General features: G+C 40.6%; 2 protein-coding genes across 2 annotated transcripts in view; both read right to left on the reverse strand.

The window, feature by feature from the left end:
- The window catches only part of LOC135338491 (espin-like), a 100,824-nt gene extending 83,696 nt beyond the window's left edge, over positions 1-17,128 (reverse strand). The window contains exons 1-3 of the mRNA XM_064534640.1: positions 16,976-17,128; positions 15,050-15,342; positions 14,421-14,525 (exon numbers count right to left, since the gene is read on the reverse strand). Of these exons, the coding sequence (XP_064390710.1) occupies positions 14,421-14,525; positions 15,050-15,342; positions 16,976-16,986 (409 nt within the window). The 5' untranslated portion in view covers positions 16,987-17,128. The remainder of the gene's footprint in view (positions 1-14,420; positions 14,526-15,049; positions 15,343-16,975) is intronic.
- A 1,071-nt stretch (positions 17,129-18,199) lies between these two features.
- Positions 18,200-23,078, reverse strand: LOC135338532 (tight junction protein ZO-1-like). Its single transcript, XM_064534705.1, has 12 exons — positions 23,010-23,078; positions 22,441-22,539; positions 22,096-22,198; positions 21,764-21,908; positions 21,560-21,649; positions 21,269-21,429; positions 20,992-21,094; positions 20,210-20,342; positions 19,728-19,954; positions 19,502-19,581; positions 19,231-19,335; positions 18,200-18,307 (listed from the first exon to the last, which is right to left on the reverse strand). Coding segments are annotated over exons 1-5 (354 nt in total). The 5' UTR covers positions 23,012-23,078; the 3' UTR covers positions 18,200-18,307; positions 19,231-19,335; positions 19,502-19,581; positions 19,728-19,954; positions 20,210-20,342; positions 20,992-21,094; positions 21,269-21,429; positions 21,560-21,644.
- Between the last annotated feature and the right edge of the window lie 2,496 nt (positions 23,079-25,574).

The raw sequence follows: 25,574 nt of genomic DNA on the forward strand, positions 1-25,574 counted from the left end.
TTGGTACCAGGGAGAGACCATTAACTGAACGGCTATTGTAGACAATCTCTCTTCTTTCAACCGGTGGGTTGGGAAAGTCTATCATGTCATGTAAAATTTTGTACAAGTGGCAACTACTCTTCTTGTCTCCAGACTTGTAAGGCCAGATCTTCCTGCTTTAGATCCCACTGACCCAGACACACTCTCATGGCAAATCTCTGTACTTTTTCCAGGTTTTCTATATCACTTCTATAGTGGGGACTCCATACTTCTGAAGCATATTCCATATGTGGCCTCACAAAGCTTTTATATAGTTTTAAGAGAGTAGATGGAGATGCATTGGTTGAGAACCTCCGATAAAGTAGACCAATTAGTTTTCTTGTTTTGTTACAAATGGTAGTAATATGAGGGTGCCAGGAGAGATCATCAGATAATGTGAGACCCAGATATTTGTAATTTGGAACTTGTTGCAGCAAGGTTCCATTTAAGTGTAGAGCTGGAGGCAACAATGAGCGAGAGGTTTGTTTAGAGACGAACATAAACTTGCATTTTGTCACATTAAATTGAAGTAGCCTAGAGTTCATGAAGGTCGAAACAGCATTTACATCATTTTGAAGTAGCATGTAGTCATTATTAGACTTGATGACTCTATACAGGGCCATATCATCGGCAAACATGTTGAGGTTGCTGTCCTGTGAAATAACTTCTGTTACTAGGTTGATATAAGATAAGACCGAGCCTTGAGGAACTCCAGAAAGGACTCGTAGACTAGCTGAAGAACATCCGTCTATTCCAACAAATTGCTCTCTGTCCAGTAGATAACTTTTCATCCACTTAACAATGTACTCATTGATGTGCATATACTGAAGGTGCTTCAAAAGAGCAACATGTGGGACGGAGTCAAAAGCTTTTTTGACATCAAAAAATACAATACAGACCTCATATCCCCCGTCGACAGCCCTGCTCCAGTCATCAATCACTTGAATGAGAGCTGACACACATTGAAGGCTGTTGCAGTCTCTTCAGCATCGTTCGTAGCATCATCTGCATGCATGTTTGCACAAAGTGTAGTCTTGCACTAAAGTGCTAGCTTTTTGTTAGTTACAAGAGTCCGAAAAGAGCTGTAGCTGTACTGTAGTAGCCATTTGAGAACTTTGACATCTTGCAGACACACCCAATATTCATGTGCATGCGCGCTCATCCCAACGTGTGAAAGAATATCCAGATCTTGTTTACTTCTTTTTCTGGTAAGCCACAAAACACTATAATAATGAAAGCACCGCGGGTGCTGATGCCTCAGTGGAGGTGCCAAAGCTATATACATAACATAAAGCTACTAATAGCTAGCTTTTTATACACACATTGATTATATAAGTATAAATTATATATAATGATGAACATCTTTAATTTTGTTGCATGCAATCAACCAAATAGTGGGTAATGATCAACCATGATCGATGCCAAAAGTTCAAGTCTAAAATTAATGGCTGCATGCAAGTCAGCAGAGCCTTGCAGCTCTCTGCTCACTCTTGCATGCAGCTACCAATAGCTAGCGTTCTAGTGCAGAGCTAACTACTAAGTAGAGTAGTAACACTCGGTGAACAAGTTTTGCTACGGACTCTTCTGAAAAGGCTGCAATGGCATTCCAAGTAAGCAAAACTAGGCATAACTCGAGAACGAAGCATTATTTTGCAAATCCATAGATATTATAATACTGAAGATTATTACGAGTCTGTGCCAGTAAATGCATGACTGCCTGCAAAGCACGAGTGACAGTTATACTAGGCACACGGACGAGTGATATAGTCATCAGTATCCATGGTATAAAGCATTTATTGGTTATAATTATAGCAACCAAAATGCAGGATGAATCTGTACACGCGACATGCGATTGTTTTGTCAACCAGAAGCAAAAAAATTTACTTTTCTCCCTGAAATAGATGCACAGTTCTATTTAACAACTATAGCTATGTGTAGAGAATAACCAGTTTGGGGTAACAATCAGTTTGACCCAAAAAGCGTGGAGCTTGTAGTATTGAAGATGTTCAACAGTAGAATAATAACAGCAATAAGGTACTGTGATGGCAACTGGTGCAACAACAATACATGGTGACTTAAATACAAAACACATAATAGTTATGCTGGAATGGTCTAGAATATCAGTTCTCCAGAGGTTACATCATGGCAGGAGACACCTATTGTTCCTATTGCACAAAAGAAATAATTGTACAGAACAACACCTACAGTTCACTACTTAAGTCATTATGTTTTGTTGTTAACCCGAGGCACGTATACGGCCTCGGTTACAGTAGTCTGTCAGTCTGTGTGTGTGTGTGTGTGTGTGTGTCTGTCGCTCAGTTTGGCTTACCTGGTGATTTAGGCATCACAATTTGTACGTAGGGAAACTTGTAGCATTAAAACTAAGGCTTAAAATTTGGCAGATTTTGCAAAGAAGTCTTTGTTTCGCAGAAAAGGCAAGCTAAACCTAAGAAGCTTTTTGCGCACTACTAAACGCGCCTATTATTTGAAACATAAACCATTATAATTAGGTGCGGCTATTATTCGAACCATAAGCCAATAATTACTGATTGTTTGTGGAAAAGGGTGGATACAATAGAAAGCTAGAATTGTGTCTGGTTTGTCTCTGTGACTCTGGGATCCTACTCCAGGAGCCATACTTCTCTGCATGAGACTCCAGGCTTCTTTGATGTGATCCTAGTCCACTGTGCATATAAATATCCTGTTCTCAAATTAATTTTTCAGCATGCCTCCAGTCTGGTTTAGCTCCTGAGTTGCTGTGCTACACAGTTCAATAAGTCATACATGATAATTATTCATCACTACATGCACTGCATTATATAACTCTTCTGGTTTCTTTATAATCATGTCATGTCACCAGCCGAGGGTTTGCACTTTAGTACTCTAGCTGCACCAGTTGTATATAATTATAGTACCTCTATAAGGCTCCACTTTTCTTATATCTACGCAATTCTACCATCTTTAAAATGACTGCCCAGCAATGTCACATGGCACGTGCGTGGCTGTGATACAGTGCAAGTGTATATTTATAGTATAACCTTCAACTCTCCATTCTCACCTCAGGTAATTTATGCTATAATTATAATAATTATTATGCTAGATGTATGCACTGGCTAGATTGACCATAATAGACACTGGGTTAGGCCTCCATATACTCTTGCAACACCAGGGCTTCATAGAGAGGGGGGGCACAGGGGGGCGCTCGCCCCCCCTGGCAATTGTATTGAAAATATAGGCCATAACACACTGTGTTACGGCCTGTTACACACCAACCAAACAAAGAGTGTTTTATAACAACAATAATGAGTTCTTTACGAAGCTACTTTAATTAACCCTTTCCCGGCTTTAGCCGTCATATGACGGCAGCGGTAGTGATAATTTTCAAAAAATCGTTGTGGGCACTGTGTTGGAGCTATGCACATGCTGTAGGTACCAACACATGTGCATTGGGCTGCTCTTTCACATGGTATCTTTAATATCTTGCCTGGAGGTACACTTTGTGCAGTACTGTCGAAAGAAAAGTGACCGTTTGATAATGGCTACAAGATCTTTGTAGTACAACCTCAGCGAGGTTCTAGGGCAGCTAGACAGTGAGAATAACGATGCTTATGGCCTTGTTGAGTAAGAGGACAGTGACTGGGATCATACCAAGAGAGGAAACTACTTTTCAGAGGTCAAGCTATAAATATAGAGCCTGAAGAACCGGAGGAAGAAGCTCCTGAGCATGAACCAAAGTCCTGGACCTTGTAAGTAACTATGGAGTATCATAATGTATAGTTTGGATAGCTTCAGTATGGTATGCTTAGTCTAGTTAGTACACAAGTGGACATCATGAGCCATCATTGAACTTGTAAACCTGTGTGTAGGTGAAGAAAACATTTCCCAGGAAAAGAGCGTCTGCCGATACGACCTCGCAGAGAAGTTTCTGCTGATCCTGATTGAACCATGTCACCGTGAAAACATTGAGAACACTTATTTAGTTACTTCATGCCTTCATACAATAATTATTGTTTATGTTCATAATTGTGAAATGTGTAAAAAAAATCGTTAATTAGTGGGGGGTGGTCAGTTGCTAGGTAACGATGATGATGTCATGGTACCCCCAGGGTATGGGCTACCTGTAGGAAGTAGTTGCAAGTGATTACAATGCATGCTTCATGAGATATGTATTTTTAAAGAAAAATGTGTATTTATTCTGTATTTTGTTTTTTTAATTAAAGCCGGGAAAGGGTTGAACTGCTATTCTTCTATATACTCTTTCTGTTCCATACGTCCACAATTTCTTCTTCGAAGTCGATCACTATATCTGTATAAGTACAGAGGGCGATTCAATTAAGAGCGACCTTCATTTAGTGAGAAAGGCTTGTGTCGCTCAGGCTATGGCTTTTTAAATTATCTATAGTGCCATTCAACCTAGGCAATTGGATTTCTGCATTTTTTATGACATTCCACAATACTATTAGTACTTAATAAATAACTCAATTAAGATGCGATGCACGACAGTCTCTAAACAAAACAATTTCGCAGATCCCCCAAGATACGGATAATCGCCGAGCCTCCCATTTTTCTGAAATGTTGATTTTCTCCCCCCTGTCAATTTTTTTCTGTATGAAGGCCTGAACAATGCTCTTCAAAGTACATCTACATGTATATATACATGCAGAAAACATGGCTGTCATTTTATCATAATTATAATGGGTGTTTATTCCAGTCCTGTCTTCTCTTCTCTGCTTCTTGACATTCCTCTTAGGCATTTTTTCACATTTTCGAAACGTATAATACTTCTGTACTGAAGAAAGAAAGGGAATCGAACTAAAAAACTAATTTTGCACTGTGAAACATTGTGAACGTATATGATTGGCAGGAAAAGCATGAAAAGCGTAGAAACAAGAAATTCGGCGAGTGCAACTCCAATCCGTTACAACGTCATAGATATTGGCTGAGTCCAAGGTCTCTGGTTTTGAGATCCGAAGGCCTGAGGCTGTAGCATCCCAAACATATAGCGAGGGTGCTACTAAGGGCATATAACTGATTTAGAATAGTGCTAAGCATTAAGCAAGCTAGGCTATAATTATTAACACATTTAAAGAAGACTCTGAAACCAAGAGTTTCTACAAGCCTCAAGCAACGTTAAAGCTTCGCTCTGGCTAGTCTACATAAAAAAACTCACATTGAAGGCATGCAGTTTCGTTTTTTTTTCTCTTCAGGGGAAGCCAGTGAAGGAGGCTATACCGTACCCTCGAGAAAATACGCCCAGCAAGAAGTCTAGGCTTATTAGAGTCCTGACTGGGCGTTTAATCGCGAACGGCGAGTTTTCATTCGAATATACGCCCACCCGCGGCCTCAAATCGAGATTTACACTTCACTCTATGACAAATCTTAATTATTGTATTTTCATTTTAATACATAGTATGAACATTTTATTGACAACACAATGTTATAAACTAATGCATGAATAATAATTATGATTAAAGCGATAATGAACATGAAGAAGTGAACTCTGACTCTATTCCTCTATTCAATGCTTGTCGATGTCAGATGTATAGCAGAAACTTCCCAAAGGATATGGTAGGACATATACTCCTATATACAGAGTATAGTATAGCTATCAGGTACTTCGTTTCAAAAAACCAAGGCAAGGTAACTTGCAAAATTAGCCTGCATGTGTGATAACTTTCTTGGACTTTGTGTTTTCCTTTCTCAGCATAATTATTATACGACTATACTTGTTCTCTGCATAATTATACATCTTCAAGGACAAACAGATCCATACAGAGAAAGTTATATGTTTGATCTTATAGTCCAGCAAAGAGTATAATTATAGTCTATACTCTAGATCTTACTAGCTAGAGTAAAGGATGGAAATTCAAGCTACATGAAAATCCGGACGATTTAGCACGATGGCTAGCAAAAACAGAAAGAGCTATGCAGAAACTAACTTGACACATAAAGAGAAACATACCTTGTAATCGATCTGGTGCGGTATCAGCTTCACAGCTTTCTTCATAATGAGGTAATGAGCATGTAAAGTAAACGTGCGATAATTGCATTTTCGGAGAATGTGATGCAATTTCGAGTTGAGCTACTTAGAGCATCAATTAGCTAAATCTGAGTTTGCCATCAGCTTTTTCATGTCCACTTTACTCTGGATTAACCTTTAGCTGAGCAGAAACAGCTGCACTGCTGTACAAAACTTGCTGAGAAGTATTCGCACAAAACTGCTAGGTCAGCATTAATACCTATACAAGTCAATTATCGAGGGCTAGCCGCACCTTGCTGTTGCTATGGTATTAATGCTGACCTAGACCTGACCTTATAATCGAGTGAAAATACCCTCGTGCAAGAACTTTGAAGTAAAAGAGGGGATGGGCGTTTATTCAAGATGGGCATATTTTCGTGTGTCACAACTATATTACTTGTATGGAACGAGTTAAAAACAAAAATAAGAGAGATCTTTCCCAGTAGCGGGCAGCATTTGATAGCAAATAGACTTGCCATATATACCATATTACTAGAATATTTGCTGGTGAAAAACCTTTGTGAATGAACCAAACCAGCAGAAAAGTTGACCCTTTGCGATCTAATTATTGCGTTCTGGCAAGGATCATGTGTATTTACTAGAGAGATAAAAATGTTGAGAGAAAATTAATGTAAAGGAGAAAATGCATGCAAATGATGTTGCTATTATAGCAAGTGTTATTCTGAATTCTACATGTGTTCATGTTTTCTGTACGCAGACGAAAGTTGGGCATGTCTGGTTAGGAGAACGTCAAAGTAAAGTATGCTCTTTCGAATGTGCTTCCCCAGAAACCGTTAACTGCTATATCTTGGTGATGGTCCAAGATATATAGGGCCGCTCTCAGACCTTTCTATATATACTTCAATGGTAGTGACCCTCTTCAGTTCTGATTATTATTATACATGCAGACTGTTATATACATCGTAAAATAATAGTGATCACTACTATTTTACGATGTATATAACAGTCTGCATATGGAACTTACCAGTTACTTCAGACATCCTTGACTCAACAGTCCCTTGGCCCTATACCCCTATATATAATTTGGCAAGCAAACCCCTCCTGATATGATCTTTAAGTGGCGATGGTGGTGCTCTGACGCTGGTACTTCCTCACTATGATAATTTATACTCCCACTGATCATGAGCTTGAGACTTGATGACATAGACCTCTCTCGTCTATATCTCATCACTGGAGTCTTGAACTCACTAGCACAATCCATTATAGCTATACACTATCATTCCAAAATACGGATAATAAACAGTATATATACTATACGTGGAAAAGTATGTGTCACTCTTAGGTAATTTTCGGTGAGCATGTTGGATAGATGCTTACTAATAGTTGCATGCCCTCTCCCACCTTTAGCAGTCAATACTTCCTTGATACAGCATATAATTATAGGTACAACCATAGCTCATAATTATCATAATTATGACAATTATTTGCATACGGAAAAGCACTGGTATACAAAAAACATGCAGTGCTTAAAATAAAGAACTGATACATTTATAAATGAGTGCTATACAGTACTACGAAACTAACTTAAAGTATTATTTTGTACATCCACACTATAATTATACAGATCCTTGAGCAGCTGTATTATTACAGCACTCTAGACACACACACACACACACACACACACTCACACATCAGCGTATATACCTCGCTGTGCAAGCACACAGAGGAATCATAACTCAGTACAACGAATACTACGCTATAATTATATGCCTCGCAGCGAGGTATACAGTAGTGTGTTTGTGCGTGTGTCTGTGTAGAGTGATATACAACTGCTCAATAAGTGTATAAGAACAGAGATTAAAGAGAAAGGGATATGAAACTTGATGACGTGTACATACAATCCGTGTTGCCCAAAATGGGCGTGGCATATTGTCTTTACTGCAAGTTCTATGTAAAATCATGCAAAATACTTTGTGGGACTGTATCTCTAGACTTGCTGCTACATATAGAACAAAGTTGATATTAAATGCAAGAGTGGACATTTGGGAAGTGCAACAGCTCCTCAGCTAAAAGCCAAGAGACAGCTTGTTCGATCACTTCAACTTTTTTGACCTCTTGTACTTGTCCTGGAGCAAAATTTTGCAAAATTGTACACTAAAAATCGATTATACTTTCAGCATCAGAGCGATCTAGACTTTGAGACAGGCACCAGTACATAGAATACATAGCTAACATTAAAACTCATCACTGAACCATCTTATGAAAACCAACTTGCTTTCTGCTACAGTCCCACAAAGGCTAGTATAGCCAATAAACCAGGGAATCTGGCGTTCTGGATTTTATTGCCACCAAATATATTTTAAAACAATCTGTGGCTAGTCAATTATAATGATCATAATTCTTCAAGTGAGTCATTCAGCTTCCCATGGGCCTGTTTCATTTTATTTACAAATTAAACCACCATTTTTATAGCAACGCGGAGTGCCTAAACTTTTTACATTGAGCTCACGTGATCTAGTTTCATATCCCCTTCTCTTCAATCTCTGATAAGAATAAGAGGCTTCTAGACAGACTAAGTCATATTCAGTGGATTTACAAAAATTAATAATGCTTCGACTAGTTTTGCTTAGTAATACATTGAAGGCTATGAATGATCTACGCCGTTCTTCTGTTCTGCTTTTCTCTGATTTGTCACGCCTAAAATTCACTAAATTTTATTGCAGACTGCAGACTCTAGCGTAGCAAAATCAGTTGAGTATAATTACATCTTCTTAGTGCTGATCACATGATCTCCAGCCAATCAGCTTATCTGAAAGTAGTCAGGTGACCATGGATTAAATACTTAATCCAGACTTAAGTGTGCTTTAAGTTGGTTTGTTAATGCACACTATTTATCAAACAATCATAATACAAGCAGATTGAATCTGAATGTCATCATAATTATAATAATAATATACAAGCAGATTGAATATGTACACGTACACAAGCAAAGCTGAAAAGTATTAGAAAGTTGAATGTTATTGTTTCGACTTGTTTTATGTGTACCAAATTGCTGACTTGACCATAGCATCGCTTTTTCGTCTGGAGAAATAGGCTCAGCTTGCTTCGAAGATGTACATACCTGTACATAAGCCAGATCCATATAATCGTTTCATCAAAGGTGCTTCGAATATCATAGCTTTCCAAAAGAGTAAACCAGATACTCATTGCCATATAGTTTTGCGCACAAAGTTTCCCATCCAGTAAGCCAGATCAGCTGGAGGCATATCCAGTAGTGGGATCAGGACTGTTGGTCAGCAGGAGAAATAAGTCGAGAACATGCCCAGTCAGTCCAGATAGCTTTAGATCGTATCTCCTTCTCCTTTGCATCAGTTACTGGATCTACAAACCTACTAAAACTTGCTATTACGTCTAGCTAGCTAGCTAGCCACCAGCAACTGATTTAAAATGTAGCTAGATCTAGCTGCCACGAGGCTAGAGCTCACGTGACAGCACTAAATCCTTTAGAACACACCTAGCCAAGTCACGTGTTTTAATGCTGGTGCACTCGGATGGCCTCTCAGTTAACGTGGTACTCGAGGCGCACGCAGATTAAATCTTGGCTAGGTGTGTTCTAAATAATATTTATTAGCTATAATTATATAGCTCTGCATTAGAATGCTATATATTATAGCTGCAAGAGTCATTATTGAATTTACTGAGTGACATTAATAATTATAATTATAGACATCAAACTTTCAGCATCCTTTTTAACAACAATCATTTCCCAACTATTTTTTCATATAATTATGCCTCGAGGCGTAGCCACACGAGGGATACGGTAAAGCTGACTGTGTTTGTGTCTGTTCCAGCTGCAACTGCTCAACGGTTACTTGTAATGCGACAAAAACTATAGGCTTCTATAGTCACGTTCTCATGGATTTTGATTCGTGGATTAGCAAACATTCTCGAGTTATGGCTAGTTTGACCATAGATTGAAGAGTTAGAGGGATAGGAAACGGTTTGTATCTCGAGTAACATCCGCGCTACGGTGCGGTTTAATCGAGGCCATCACAACAATATCTATTTCTACACTCAGTGCATAATAAACTACAAGTAACTGTGCTTAGTCCGTGCAACTCACTTATATTTCAAGGTCTATACCTATTGTAGTAGTCATAACCAGCACGCTTACACTTTACATGTTCCAATAGCTCTAAAACAGCCTTGGGAACATATAACTTTATTGGAAAGTCTCTTTTTACTGGGTGTGGTCAGTCATTAGCAAGTACTACACGTGGCTCATGGACTAGGCGTGTTTTAAGTTGCTGAAAGAGATTATGTCTCGAGGAAACACAGCTTTGGGAGTTACCCGGCAAAAGTGTGTTTAATAGCCTCGTTCATAGGGCGTAGCGCGGATAATTTTCGAGGCTCCACTGCAGATTCAATGTAAAATCATCACGTGCACCACTCCGTTTCCTATCCCTCTCTCTTCAATCTATGGTTTGACTCACATTGAAGGCTGTTGCAGTCTCTTCAGGAATCTTTCATAGCATCATCTGTTCGCACAAACTTTCTATTCGAGTTAGCCTTGCACTAAAGCGCTATAGCTTTTTGTTACTCATCGCTATACAAGACTAAGAAAGAGCTGCTAAAGAAGCTAGCTATTTTAGTAATCATTATGGAACTTGCAGTCACACCCCTTTTTCCTGGATGTAATGTGCATGCGCTCAATACCACGTGTAAGAGAATCCATTTTGAACGCCAGATCCTGGCAGAATTAATTTTCTTTTTTGTTGAGGTCCTGGTAAGCCACAAACCAACCTTTTCTGATAACTCTTTTTAGACTGCTTGTTATAGATAATATTATTACTTTCTGCGATTGATTTCTGTCTTTCACAGACTACTGACTATGCCTTTGACAAAGGGTTTCACCCATTGTTTGGCTACAGGAAATTTAAGACGATCAGTATGCACTTTCTTGTGAAACAATCAAAGCACATTGCAAATTACTTATCTCTTCTATAACACTCTCGTAATACTTTTGAGCGAAAGCAAAAACATGGCGAGAGGCATTAGCAAGCGCACGCTTGCAACACTTGTTGTAACTGTATACATGTGTGTAATAGGCTGCTAGTACAATATAGCTTCATTGGCGTTGGCGCTGTATTATCACCCGTGGTGTTCAGCAATACCAGCGAACAAAAATTCATCCAATGTGGGGCTCAAACCCATGATCCTCAGATTAAGAGTCTGATGCTCTACCGACTGAACTTGACTTAGTATCAGATCCAAGAAAAAGAAAAGAGTGATTTCAAATTAACGAGCGCGCAGTACGAACATTTTTGGGAGTTACGCCCACTTCCGGTCACACGTTGTGTAAGACTATAGGGAAATCCCATGCATTCTCAGCCAGGGTAAGTCCCATAATAGACCGGCCTGCGTAGAGCTATAGCTAGCTGCTATGAACAGTTAACTAACTAACTTATATAGGCGAACCCATTTGATACATCAAAACAACAGGTACAATTAATACAAAAAGCTAGGTAGTATAGTTGCATGCAATAAAGCCAGCTAGCATTATAATTATAGTGCAGAGCTATATAAAATTATCTACTAAGTAGAGTAGCAACAATGGACGAGTTTTGCTACTCACTCTTCTGAAAGGCTGCGATGGCATTCCAAGTAAATAAACCTATAATTATAGCTATAACTGCAAATCCGCAAATTGCAATCCAAAAAACGATACTATAGAAGCCTATATAATTATTATAGAAACTCTTGTTTGCACTTCATTGATCCTTGAGCAGCTGTAGCAGTCTATACACACACATGCACACAGTATACCATAATTATACCTCTCTGAGCACAGTGGTGTTTCTAGGAAATGCAGCTAGTAAGGAGGGTGCTGAGAGCGAGCGCAAAAAAAATGTTTGATTGTTACTATAATAATTACATGCATGTATACAGGCTAGATACACTTGAATAACTCTTTGATCATCAGAACGTTCATCCTCTTTATTATTATAGCTACCACCACATGGGTTTTCGTATATACACTCATGTTTTAATTGTTATACACTAACAAGTTACTATAATAACGATGCAAAACAGTGACCAGTGCAGGCCCTATACCAGTACGGCCACTCACTATTCCGTTTAACGGCCAGTGCTGGCTGTCCCAAACAAGGTTCAATACGTACATGACGGCCGGATATGACGTTTTGTGTGTGGTTTAGCAAATAAAATTGGATTACACTTAAATAGAGAACGGAATGATTCATTATCCTACATTATCCTCGAGACAAGAACCGCAAAAGTAGTAATCCAATTTTATTTGCTAAACCACACCCAAAACGTCATATCCGGCCGTCATATACGTATAAAATTACATTGAAAACCTTGTTTGGGACAGCCAGCACTGGCCGGTAAACGGAATAGCGAGTGGCCGTTCTTCAGGGTGAGTTTTGTGCAGTAAACATAATTATAGCTAGCATTCCGTGCCAAGCCAAATTACCGGTATATCGAGGTGACCGTACTTCAGAGAGCCGGAACGAGAGTCTACTGTACACAGCAGAACAAAATTGCAGTGTGTTATTATAGCGTATAGCATATCAAATTGCTTATAACTGTATATATGCATAGAAAAGTCAACGCAATGAGCTATTCCCTATAATTATGACAGTCCTACAAGTTACTATACACCCTAGAGCACTGAAGTGCTAACCTTCGTCTGTTGACAGGAGAATGGAGTGTTCAGTTATACAATAATAAAGAGACCGGTAAAGGATCACTTTAGCTGCATGTATAGATCTACCTCGAATAAAGGTCGCGTGTGGAGCTAATGCTAGTTCAAGCTATTCCGCAAAAATTTAATGCGCGAAAACTATTCTAACGCTCATTTTGCAAAATTTCTTTACTATACCCTCATAAACTATACCCACTATATACGGTAAGAAGAGCAGGCCACAAGTATTGTTTAGTGTTAAGTTCCATCAACATGCAGGAACATTTCACCTATATATTAGGTGTCACACAAAGAGAAACTACATTATTAATTTGCCCACAAGCATGCATGCTACTGATTGTACAGAGCATGACCACAAAGCTAATAATTATACGCAAGAGCAAGCCACAAGCATTGTTACAGAGGTTTATATCCCGTTGCTACGTTGTTGCCAAGTGCAATATGCAGCATAATTCACTGCTGAAAGTCATATTGCACTAACCGCAAAGTCATAATGCATTAACCACAAAATGCCCCTCTGGCATAATTAAATTAAATAATATTGTATCATGAGAAATAACAAGTAGTCCAGCCATGCAGGAATGTTCAGCACTACTGGAGTTTCTTCTTTGCAACCATGCAGGTTTTAAAATCGTCCCAGGCTCATTTTGTGAAGATTCTGTGTTCCTAGACATCATCACGGTCAATTCTGGCTTCACCATAGCACTAGAAGCGGCTCTTTTTGCAGGGGGCTTGAGCTGTTTTGCAGCAGTGTAGAGGCGAGCTTCTTTGGCTTGGTTGTGATGCCGAGGATGGCTGTTCGAGCAGCAGTTACACTGAGTATAGTATAGTGGGGTGGGGCTGTTTCTTCGCAGCAGTAAATGGGGTGGGGCTGTTTCTTTGCAGCAGTAGCGGGTGGGGCTGTTTTGCAGCACCAGAAGTGGGGTGGGACTGTTTTGCAGTGATTTCAGCGTTGGAACTACAACAATTTTGTGTCAAGCCATTCGTCGGTCATGCCAATCTTATACGCTGCATAATTATACTGGTGTCTAGGAGAGAGAAGAGATGGAGCTGTGTCTAGAGTTGTTTTTGTCATCTTTTTGTGCAGTTTATATTGTGTTACTAAGACAGTGTTATGTTGCTATGCCCTCGGGATATAACTAAGTTATTACACGTGCACTCGGGATGCATGGAATATATTGCACTCAGCCCTCGGGGCTTACGCCCTCGTGCTTCAGTGCAATATATTCCATACATCCCTTGTGCTGTGTTATAACTATAACATAAATAACAGTCGGTCCATCGGTCAATTTCTGAGCAATTAGCTGACCATTAACTACTTGCTCGGTAATTGTATGGATTTGTTTGAATTTACAGTAACGGAGCTACAAAAACCAACTCTGTAATTCAATTATTATTAGCTTTGTATAGACAATGGTTGCTAGGCAACTACATAATTATAATGCATCACGTGTGTATAATAGATAGCGAGTGCAGCTCACTAAATACTATTATGTGTTTTATATTATGATGACCCCTTACCAAATCATGCAGAGAGGCTACACGATCGTGTAATAAAATATAACATGGAAGGGACTGTATGACTTTTGTAACCTTGACAACGTATCTAAGTACCCTAACCCTCCATTATCAACTTCCCCTGATCATGAACTGTACTTCATTCACATGAATATTGTATTGCATGTACTAACTTACCATTGATGTCTATATTGCACTCTGTGATAAGGTACTTGATAGTTTCCAGCACCCCCCAACTGACTGCCTCTCCCAGTGGAGTTAGTCCACCATTGTTCACAACTCCTATAGTGGTGAGTTAGGGAGCATTGACACGTATCGTGTGTGTGTGTGTGTGTGTGTGTGTGTGTGTGTGTGTGTGTGTGTGTGTGTGTGTGTGTGTGTGTGTGTATGTGTGTGTGTGTGTGTGTGTGTGTGTGTGTGTGTGTGTGTGTGTGTGTGTGTGTGTGTGTGTGCGCGCGTCTGTGTGTGTGTGTGCATGTGCGTGTGGGTGTGGGTGTGGGTGTGGGTGTAGGTGTGGGTGTGTGTGTGTGTGTGTGTGTGTGTGTGTGTGTGTGTGCGTCTCTGTGTATGTGTGTGTGGGTGTGTGTGTGGGTGTGTGTGTGGGTGTGTATAGGTGTGTGTGGGTGTGTATGTGTGTGCGTGTGTTTGGGTGTGTGTGTGTGTGTCGGCGTGTGCGTGTGTGTGTGTATCACTAACAATGGCAGTCAGACCCACTAGACTACACTAATTCTATACGTACGTTTTAGTTCAGCTATGAATTGGAGATAATACGGCCTGTTACAATCATGACACACACACTGACTTACCTAGGTCACACTGTCCAGTTGCCATCAGTAACTGGACACACTTCAGGTATCCATAGCAGCAGGCAAAGTGCAGGGCAGTGTACTTAGCATTAGTCTGTACATTGATATCGATGCCATCTTGCTGTGTGAGTATCTTCACTACATCAGGGTGTTTGTTGCAGCATGCCCTATGGAGAGCGGTCCATCCATATCTGTCCCTCCAGTCTACAGGAGCTCCTCTAGCCAGCAGCCTCTCCACATCGTCCACACGACCATCACGAGAAGCATTATAGAGTTGCTCACCCAGATCATGACTACAGTGTATTGTGGGAGGAGGTAAACAATGAAGGGCAGAAATCATCATTATTATGTACCTACAAATGACAATGAGTAATCTCAGTCTCCAATTAGTGGTGGTGAGGAGTGAGTGGGTGTATTATAGAGGATGTGACTGTATTGACCACAATCTTAGGAGCTAGCCTTCACTTGCTAGCTATACCCACATCTATAGACACCAGAGGAGACTGCAACTAATTAACCATCACTTATTTAGGTAACTCATTAGTTTCTGAGGCTGTCATCTAAATAAGTAATACAGTCATCTTTGCTTCTATAGCACGAGTTATACTATTATACAGTATAAACAATACATGTAGTGTTAGGAGTACATTATGGTCAGTCATTATTGGACAATAGAGTGTCTGGATTCATAGATAAGGAGTACTGTATTCATTGTGGCCTCTGAGATATGGTCACCTCAATGTACACAGCCATTCCACCAAATGTTCACCACTTAGTAAACCACAGATAAGGAATTGGAAACGGAAGTCCCTCAAAATAATGTTCACCACTTAGTAAACAATAGATTATAGAGTTAGAGAAGTTACATTGAATCTGCAATGGATCCTCGAAACTATTCGCGTTACTTATGAACGAGGCTGTTAAGCAATTAATTTTTGCCGGGTAACTCCCTTAAAATAAGAAAGTTGTGTTTCCTCGAGACATCATAATAATTTTATGATAATTATGATGGCTGACGGACTAGGCGTGTTATAAACATATTATGTTTATAACAAATAATTATGTTTATAACACGCCTAGTCCGTCAGCCACATGTAGCACTTATAATGACTGACAACGTACACCCAATAAAAAAGATAAATTATCTAGTAAAGTCATAAGTTCCCAAGGCTGTTTTAGAGCGTGCTAGTTATAACTACTACAATAGGTATAGACCTTGAAATAATTATAAGTAAGTTGCACGGACTAAGCAGCTATTTGTAGTTTATTATGCACTGTGTGTAGAAATAGGTATTGTTGTGGCTCCATTAAACCACAGCATAGCGCGGATGATACTCGAGGGTACTTTCGTTTCCAACCCCTTTAAACCCTCAACCTATGGTAAAACACAACACCTCATGATCAGAGTGTTCCAGGGTTCAATGAACTATTTGTTGTGTGGGTTCTAATGAATAAGAATGGTATGCAGAAACATTAACTTTCTTACAGAGCAATTCTAATGCACCTATCAATGTGTCACCCCACTACCCTCCTAGGGAGGGGTCAGGCTAACATGGAGGATTTGACCATAACTATACCCCAGGTCAAATTCCCCACATGCATGGGGGAGGATTCTTTGTTTAAATACCCTAATTCCCCAGTCACCACCAGTCACAGCCTCAAGCAGTTGTACAGTCTTTACTACGCAAGGCCAGGTCAAATCATATCAGTATGGGGCCAACATTTCAAGTCTAATTTCCCTGTATGTCCCGGGGGGGCACATTAGGTGCATAATTGCAATCTATTATTATTTCCCTAATCAGCAATCTCATGGTGTAGTGTGTGATTGAAGCTGTACATGTATACTGATGTATCTTTGTCAACCCTGAATACATACACAGACAGGCCACCAGATATTATGTACACCTTGTAGCTGTACAAGCTCACCTTGTCGCCATTGTTCTGACCTTCCTGACCTGCCCTGAGGCAGCCAGGGACTAGTAGCTGAAAGATAAGTGTAGCCTGATCCGCAGAGTTACTTCAGCTCAATCACAGTCTAGTCTATTGTCAGCTCAAAGTCTTTTGTCAAAGAGCTGACACACCCACAAGCTTTGTTTACTTGATACAAGATAAGCCCTTTTTTAGCTTGCATGAGATCAATAATTAATTTTTATTAGTGCACGATCTTTACCTACACTCAGTATTTGCATCATCCCCTAAATAAAGTAATTTTGTAGGTCTCACCAACAGAGTGTTACACATATTTACGGTATAATAATAATTATAGTGTATAATTTCCACCCACTACCAAAAATTAATAGTCATCATGATTATATCAAGAACTGCAATGAACAAACATGCATGAAAGAATAAAATAATGTATTACAAGGTTGTGATATATACGTAGGTCACTAGTAAGCTAATAAATTGACTGCATACATGTATGTCAGAAAACAATGGATAGTGTACACAAGGAGTTGAAAGATCACATAAGCAATCTTGCACCTCATGACAAAGAAATTTATACTCGTCATTCCAAAGTTAGTATGGGGCCAGGTCACACTCTTGAAGTCAAGCAGATTGTGTTCTTGTGTGTACATCTCATACAGTTGAAGGTGTAGCTTCACCACGAGGACACTAGTCTGCCTTGTGCCTGTGTGTGGAGTGTGTGTGGGTGGGGTGTTGGTGTGTGCGTGTGTGGGTGTGTGTGATAAGGATTTTAGCTGTATATAATTGTACAATGTGGGTATAGCTACGTATACTAAAATCAATCATCGATTCCTCCATCAAAAGGCACATACATTCTTTAGCATGACATTAGACGATTACCGTACGTATATAATTATAGTGGGAAATGTTCGTCAAGTGTGTAAATTAAACTTCAAGTTTTTCAAGGGCAGAGCATTCAAACTGGGATAAACTCCCACGCACTGTTCACATGCATATCAGTGGGTGTGGTTTCCTAGAATTGAAAGGCGAATATTAAAATGCACGAACATTATTTTCTGCTGAGCTAAATGGAGAAAATATCCCACTATACAGTATAATTTATAAAGATATACATGTAGTTATGGGAAGTCAAAGATAGGTCATACGCTCTAAATATACTCATGACCTCTGACCTCTGTATTTCAGAGTACCGAGGTCACACCCATGTAACTACGTACTGACCTAGCTCTTAATGATGCCATGACCCCGCAGTAGGGTCTCAGGTCATTGTGAACAATCCCCTGACAGTGCAAGTAACAGAGAGCCTGCTGCAGTGACTGTGAGTCTGTGCTGTGAGGTGTGTGTGGAGTGGGTGGGGGTGTAGTGTGTGGGGTGTGTGGGGGTGTGTGTGGAGTGTGTGGGGGTGTAGTGTGTGGAGTGGACATAAAATTACATGCACACATAAAGCTAACATTATACATGTACACAGCACGATTTTATTCAACCATCCATGTGGGTGTTAAAAGTGCTGATTCAGCACTTACTGTTTGAAAGTTTCTTGTTTGTTTTGAGCAGCCGTGAAGTAATTTTAGTGTTGCTTATGTTCACTACATACTAATAGGACATACTAAAGCTGTACAGTCATGCATGCTATATATTACCAGCAGTCACCAGGGTTTCATCTAGTGGGGGGGAACCTTCCCCCCCAAATTGCTCATCTTCCTCCCCAAACCCACAAAATGTTTGTAGAATAATGACATCATCACATTATAATACTGTATATAATTATGATGTAAAATTAATATCTACCGTAAGATTTCGATTTAAAGCGACACTTTTTAATAATTACGAAACCAGAGGTCGCTTCTTTTGGAGGTTGAATAATTACATTGAAGTCCTGGTGTCGCATGTTTAGAAGGTTGTATCTATAGTTGGAGGTAATCTACTTGCCTCGATTTCAGGCCGCTTAAAAACACCGATATCCCAGTGGGCTACAATCGAGGCTAGGGAGTGGTTACATTTAGAACACGACATTAAAAAATAATTGTCAACGCATGCAGCTGTCGCTAATTTTAGAGGTCAGAAAATTGCTAAAGTTCCTGGGTTTGGAGGGTCACCTTAAATCAAGGTCTTACAGTAACTAGATATAGTGTGATGCACTAGCATGTAATAGGGGGTGTGGTCATGGGAGTGGTCAAACATTATGTGGTGTGCGTAAACCACCCCCCCCAAACGTTTAATCCTAGATGAAACCCTGGTCACTATACACATACATTGAGGCATCGTCACGTGCCATAAAGCCGACACCTGTGCCCTCCTCCTCGTCACTGTGATGCTGTGTGGGAGCCTGCGTCGTCATCATTGTGTCCACAGTCAATCTAGTGGAGGGAGGGTGGAGGGAACATTAATGGTGATATTACCAATTATGATTATGGACGTAGCCACACGAGTAGATTAAACAGACTGTGTGTGTATCTAGCTGATAGATTCTAGCAACAGTGAGTTGACAAATTGACACTTTGCCCACACACTCCACACACCCACCTGTTATGTGAGGGGGTGGTCTGGAGGAGTGGAAGGTCAGGTCGATACTCTGAGTGCTGCTCAGTCCACCATAGTAGCTACTGTAGGATCAAATAACATTATTTAATAAAAACGTGACGATAACCTGCTATACGTTGTTACACACCTCTCAGAGAGAAAGCTTTAAGACTGTGAACACACACACACACCCTAAACGCCCACTCACACACGCCCACACCACACACACGTCTCAGAGAGATAGCTCTCAGACTGGCTATCAGTACGCTCAGACAAGAGCACTTCCTCGTATTCAATCCTCCTCTCATTGAAGTTGCCATATATAACACCGTCAGATGTAGGCCTCGGTTGTTGTTGCTGGGGGGTTGCAGATGATACGCCTCCGCACCACTGTCATGGTTACGCTTGACGGCAGTTACCATAGAGACCAGCTTTGTTGCCACTGCTATCCTGAGACTGCAGGAAACAAAAGATAAAACTAACAACATCCAACATGCACAGCCGACTACCGTATTACTAGAATGTTTCAAACATACGTGTATGCGAATTTTGCGAGGGTTGATCAATTCGCAACAATAAAATCACAAAACCTACTAGTAAATACACACGATCCTTGCCAGAACACAATAAGTTAGATAGCAAATGGTCAAATTTTTGCTAATTTGGCAGATTCGATGCACAAAATATTCTAGTAATACCTAGCTGGCATACCTCTGTTTCATAGGAATAGTCCTTTAATTGAGTCTGGTGAGCTGTAGGTCTCTCTGCTCTGAGGCTTATAGTTGGTGAATGAGGTCCTCCTCTGGGCCATGGCTTCACTCAGCGGCTCTGAGTCATGTGACACCTGTATAGGGGGGGGGGTAATGTCATGTGACAAAACTCTTCTCATTGCTTGGTTGAAGTGTACAGTGAAGCGTGTCTAAAATACTGCCAGCTCCAAAGTCTCCATAGCATGACTGTGTTTGTGGCTGTTACATGTAGTATAGTAGACCACCCTCTATATATAGTCACTGTTGGTCTGCCCAAGGGACACCATCACTATAGAGACAGTCATATGCTTCACTACACAATATAATTGTCCCATTCCCAATCCTCCGAGGCCAGTACTACAGACTACAGAGACAGGTTTCACTATAGTACAGCTAACAATTAATTCAGAATTAGTGCTCACACAAGACCCTCCTCACTACACATACGTACAGGTACATGTCTGTAGCTAATTATATTGTATTTATCAATGTTCAGGAGGATCCCTATATACTTATACCCTATTACAAGAATGTTTTGCGAGCATCAAACATTTGCGAACTTTGCGATGGTTGATCAATTCGCAATAATAAAATCCGCAAAACCTAAATTAATTATTACTAGTAAATACACACGATCCTTGCCACCAGAACGCAATAGTTAGATCGCAAAGGGTCACATTTTCTGCTGATTTGACTCATTCGCAAAATATTCTAGTAATACGGTAGCTATATGCTCACACTCACAGAGGATTGCTGTGTGTTATCCTCGCAGCTGATTGCCCTCTTTGGTTTGAGGACCGGAATGATGCTAGTACTGGCCCACGACAACCTCTTACTGTCCGTCTAACTACAAGGAAGAGGGAACATTATAATTATAACCGTATAGCGGGTATGGTGGAAATGTTTGTATGAACTACCAATTTAAATATTTCGCTATAACAATGTGTGTGTGTGTGTGTGCATGTGTGTGTGTGCATGTGTGTGTGCATGTGTGTGTGCGTGTGCATGTGCTAGTCAGTACCTTTCAGCAATGTTCTTTGCCGGGAGAGCTTGACCGAGGTATGACCGGTCGTTCTTGTAAGGTCGCTCAATCTCAAGCCTCAGGATGTTTTTGTGTGGCTTCATGATGTTAGAGGGCTTCTCATGTTGTATAGCCTTACGTTGTATGGCTTGGCTGTTGACCTAAGGGGGAATAATCATGGCAAAATTATATTTCAGAAACACTTTTTTTGCATCACGATTTAGAGCTACTTTATACCTCACACAAAGAATATTTTAAGGTAAAAAATAAAACTTGAAATGGACTACTGACCTTAATGATACGATCTCCGAGTTTCAGTATTAGCAGCCACGTCAGTGACTGTGCATACTGTCGACCAATCAAATTTGAATCCAGATCAGACTGTGTGGGGGCGTAGGTACATATAAATTTAACCACATCAAAGGCTTGTGGTACACGATTATTGACGACATCAAAGGATTTGGATACATGATATTAACCACATCAAAGGCTTACTCTCTTTGCTCGTGACGTAGAGAGAATACTCGAGTGTCTCAGTGTTGGCCACTGCCACTTGAGGAGGGGGTGGGTGGGGTACAGAGGTCACTGATTGTACGATACCCATGACGATGGGATACGCACTCTTACGCTGACGGAAGATCTGTGAGGGGGCGGGACACATACACTGAAGGAAGGTGGCCATTGTTGTTAGCACTGCATGTGAGCATGCTCAACGTTAAATTAAGTTTTTAGAAAGGACGTATGTACGTGACTAATACAGATAGCTAAATGAAACTAGTAATCAAGTTAGTCAAAAAGAAAATTACGCAGTAAAAAACAAAGCTTACAATGCTGAGGGTCCTCTTCGTCTCTTTGACTGCCCTCACTGCCTCTCTGTGGTCGGCATTGTCCAGATTGATGCCGTTCACTGACTCTAGGATGTCTCCAACCCTGTGTGTGGGTGAGGTGTGAGTGTGTATGTGAGGTGTGGTGTGGGTGTGTGTGAGGTGTGGGGGTGGTAATTCTGAGAGCTATTGTCATCAATTAGTTTTGACATTGGACAATCTGAACACAAATTACGTGCTCCAAAAAATAGCTACTAAATTGGCCAAATTCTAAAAAAGACGCAAAACTTTTGCTTTTGTTAAAAATGCTCGATTTCGCCATAATTGGAAAGGTCATATCTCACTCACTTTATTTTATCTTCGGCAGGTCCGCCCTGATTCACCGATGAAGGTTCCAGGATTGGGCAGCTGAGGTTCATCACGCCCACCCACCAAACTGAACCCAGCCTGTGAGGGTGTGTGAGGTGTGAGGGTGTGTGTATGAATGAGGAGTGTGTGTGTGTGTTAGACTCGCTGGCCACTCCCATCATCACTATCTTGAGGATTGGGACTGGTCAACTGCCAATCTGCGAGTTGTTCTTGTGGAATTTTAATTCGTTGCATGACATCATCTTGTGGTTTGTGCGGTTGACCAAAGTTGCGTAACTATCAAGTGAATGTGGGTTATGTCCCGTGGTTTATCTAACACAACATAAGACCCAGCCCAACTACAACAAATTACGTGGGCGAAATATGTCACATGACATTGCTTCTGCACTGTGATTGGTCATTACCGATTTCGGTAATGAGAACAACTCGCAGATTGGCAGTTGACCAGTCTCAATCCTCAAGATAGTGATGATGGGAGTGGCCAGCGAGTCTATGTGTGTGTGTGTGTGTGTGTGTGTGTGTGTGTGTGTGTGTGTGTGCATACGCACATCGTCCCAATTGACCGGCCACTTCTGCTCAGTGACCCTCTCCAGTGTTTTAGAGTGCTCCTCCACCAACCTGCACACACAATAATAGCAACCTAGATAATTATTTCTAAACTAGTGTTCAAGCTGGCGCTGTGCTAATGCCTCTCGCCATGTTTTTGCTTTCGCTGAAAAGTATTAGAGTGTTATATTAGTTTCTATAATGAATTTTATATTAAAGTTAGCTTATCTATATAAAGTCACTGAGAAGAAAAGACTTATTTACATGCATCTATTGTTGTATTATGTGGCTTACTAGGACCTCAAGAAAGAAGAAAATTGATTCTTCCAAGATCTGTAGTTCAGTGTATATAATATCTAAGAAGAAAAGACCTGTGTACATGCATATTGTTATCTATATTGTTATAATGGTAGTGTTTTGTGGCTTACCAGGCCTTCAAGACAAAGATGATTCTGCCAGGAGGATCTGGATCTGGATCTTGGATATTATTATTTTCTCACACGTGGGGAATGAGCGCGCATGCGCATTACATACACAGGAATAATTAAAGGGTGTGTCCAAAGAGATCAATTTCACAAATGGCTACTGCTAGCTAGCTGTTTTAACAGATATTTTCTGAGTATTGTAGCTAACAAAAAGCTAGCGCTTTAGTGCAAGGCTAACTCATATGTTGAATAGAAAGTTTGTGCGGACAGATGATGCTATGAAAGATTCTGAAGAGACTGCAACAGCCTTCAATGTGAGTCAAACTAGCCATAACTCGAGAAAGAAGCTTTAGTTTGCAAATCCACGAATCAAAATCCAAGAGAAGGTGGCTAGAAGCCTATATAGAAGCTGTTAGTTTTCGTCGCATTGCAACCGTTGAGCAGTTACAGCTGGAACAGACACACAGACACACACACACACACACACACACACACACACACACACACAGTCAGCTTTACCGTATCCCTCGTGCGGCTACGCCTCGAGGCATAACAAGCGATGCAGTTTCCAGCCATGCAACTAGTGTATAAACTTATTTTAATTCTTATACACATTTTTTAAGGAGAAAAATCATGACATGATTAATCTCTCAGATTTATAGGGGGAATCCCTCCCCTCTCTATGAAACCCTGCCCAATAGTTACACCTAACAGAGACAAAGTCAATTCTCTTTATCAGAGTATATCTAAATCAGCAGAGTTGTGCACTCACCTTTCTTGATGATGACTAGCACACTCAGGTTGCTGTCCACTATGCAGCCTCTCACTGACTTGCGTTTCCTCTCTCCAGTGCGTCTGGGTCTGTAACAACTGTGCCCCTTCTTGAGGAGGAGCTTAACACGGCCATTAGTGAGGACACCTTGCTTCATGGGGAATTAGCCCTGCTTGTCATTGCCACCGCTGATACAAACATAGCCCTGTGTGTGTGTGTGTGCGTGTGTGTGTACGATATTACAGATGCCCAAATAGAGGGAGGTTAGATCATGTGATTGGTCTAATCCCCACTTATCCCTGGTAGGGGGGCATTAGTTTGACAAGTGCATTCATTATGTACTACTGAGATAATTGTTTACCTCTCCACTGTTGTATAAAGTCCACAGGACGACCTTTGAACCTCCTCCTGGTATTAATTTTGCGACAACCATACTTATTTCCCGAGCCTTCGTCCTCCAGCCAGTTGTCATCACTTCGTTCAAAGCGTTTCTTTCCGCTTGTCATTCTTAATTAGTCCATAAAATGGCATTTGAAATGCTGAGCTGGGTATCTGCATGCTCCATAGTGTGTTCCTCAGTACGGCTAGACCAACACCACCTCACTCTTGCCCCGCTATACTCCACCCTCACTGGGTCTTCACGAGTTTCTTCAGTGTTCCATTGATGTCCCGGCCTGATGGTGAGACTTGTCCTCGAGACCACGCCGATTGAAATTGGCAATCATAGTCCAATGTGGGTGAGAAGCACAAGAGGGTTATGATCGTCACACAGATTAACTACTGACAAAACAAGGAAGAAAGCTGTTCCATAGTTTTGATGATCCTTACCATACACACCCACACAGAAAAAATAGTGGATGTCTGGTGAGGAAAAGCGATATTTATTATATTTCACAAAAATGTCATAAATATCACAATAATAATGGCCAATAGACAGTTGATATTTCCAAATGGCCAACAGGCATAATAATATATAATTCTGTCTTTATAGAGCCTATAGTGTCTTAGGTGAGATCCAGAGGAGAGTTTTGCTCAATCTGGCTGATGCTATAAGCTCTCCCCTACAGCATGTATGCAGGAACGATCAAATTTGCTGCTCATCAGCCTGTCTTCTGTCTTTTTGCTACTGAGCCTTCTTGTATGGCCTCGACATCAGCCCAGTGGCCTTATTTCGAGACCGTAACACGGATGGTTTCATCCGGTTCTATTGCGTTTCCAATCCCTCTCCCCTCCTTAATCTATGATAGGATGCATGCTTTTGATGGGTGGCATGCAGTCAACATCTGGTATAGCTAACCGCTTTTTATTACTAATCCAAAGCTTCTGTGATAAATAATTATACTCGTGTTTTGCACATGTATACGTTACTT

This window comes from Halichondria panicea, chromosome 7 (assembly GCF_963675165.1).
Source record: "Halichondria panicea chromosome 7, odHalPani1.1, whole genome shotgun sequence".
NCBI lineage: Eukaryota > Metazoa > Porifera > Demospongiae > Suberitida > Halichondriidae > Halichondria > Halichondria panicea.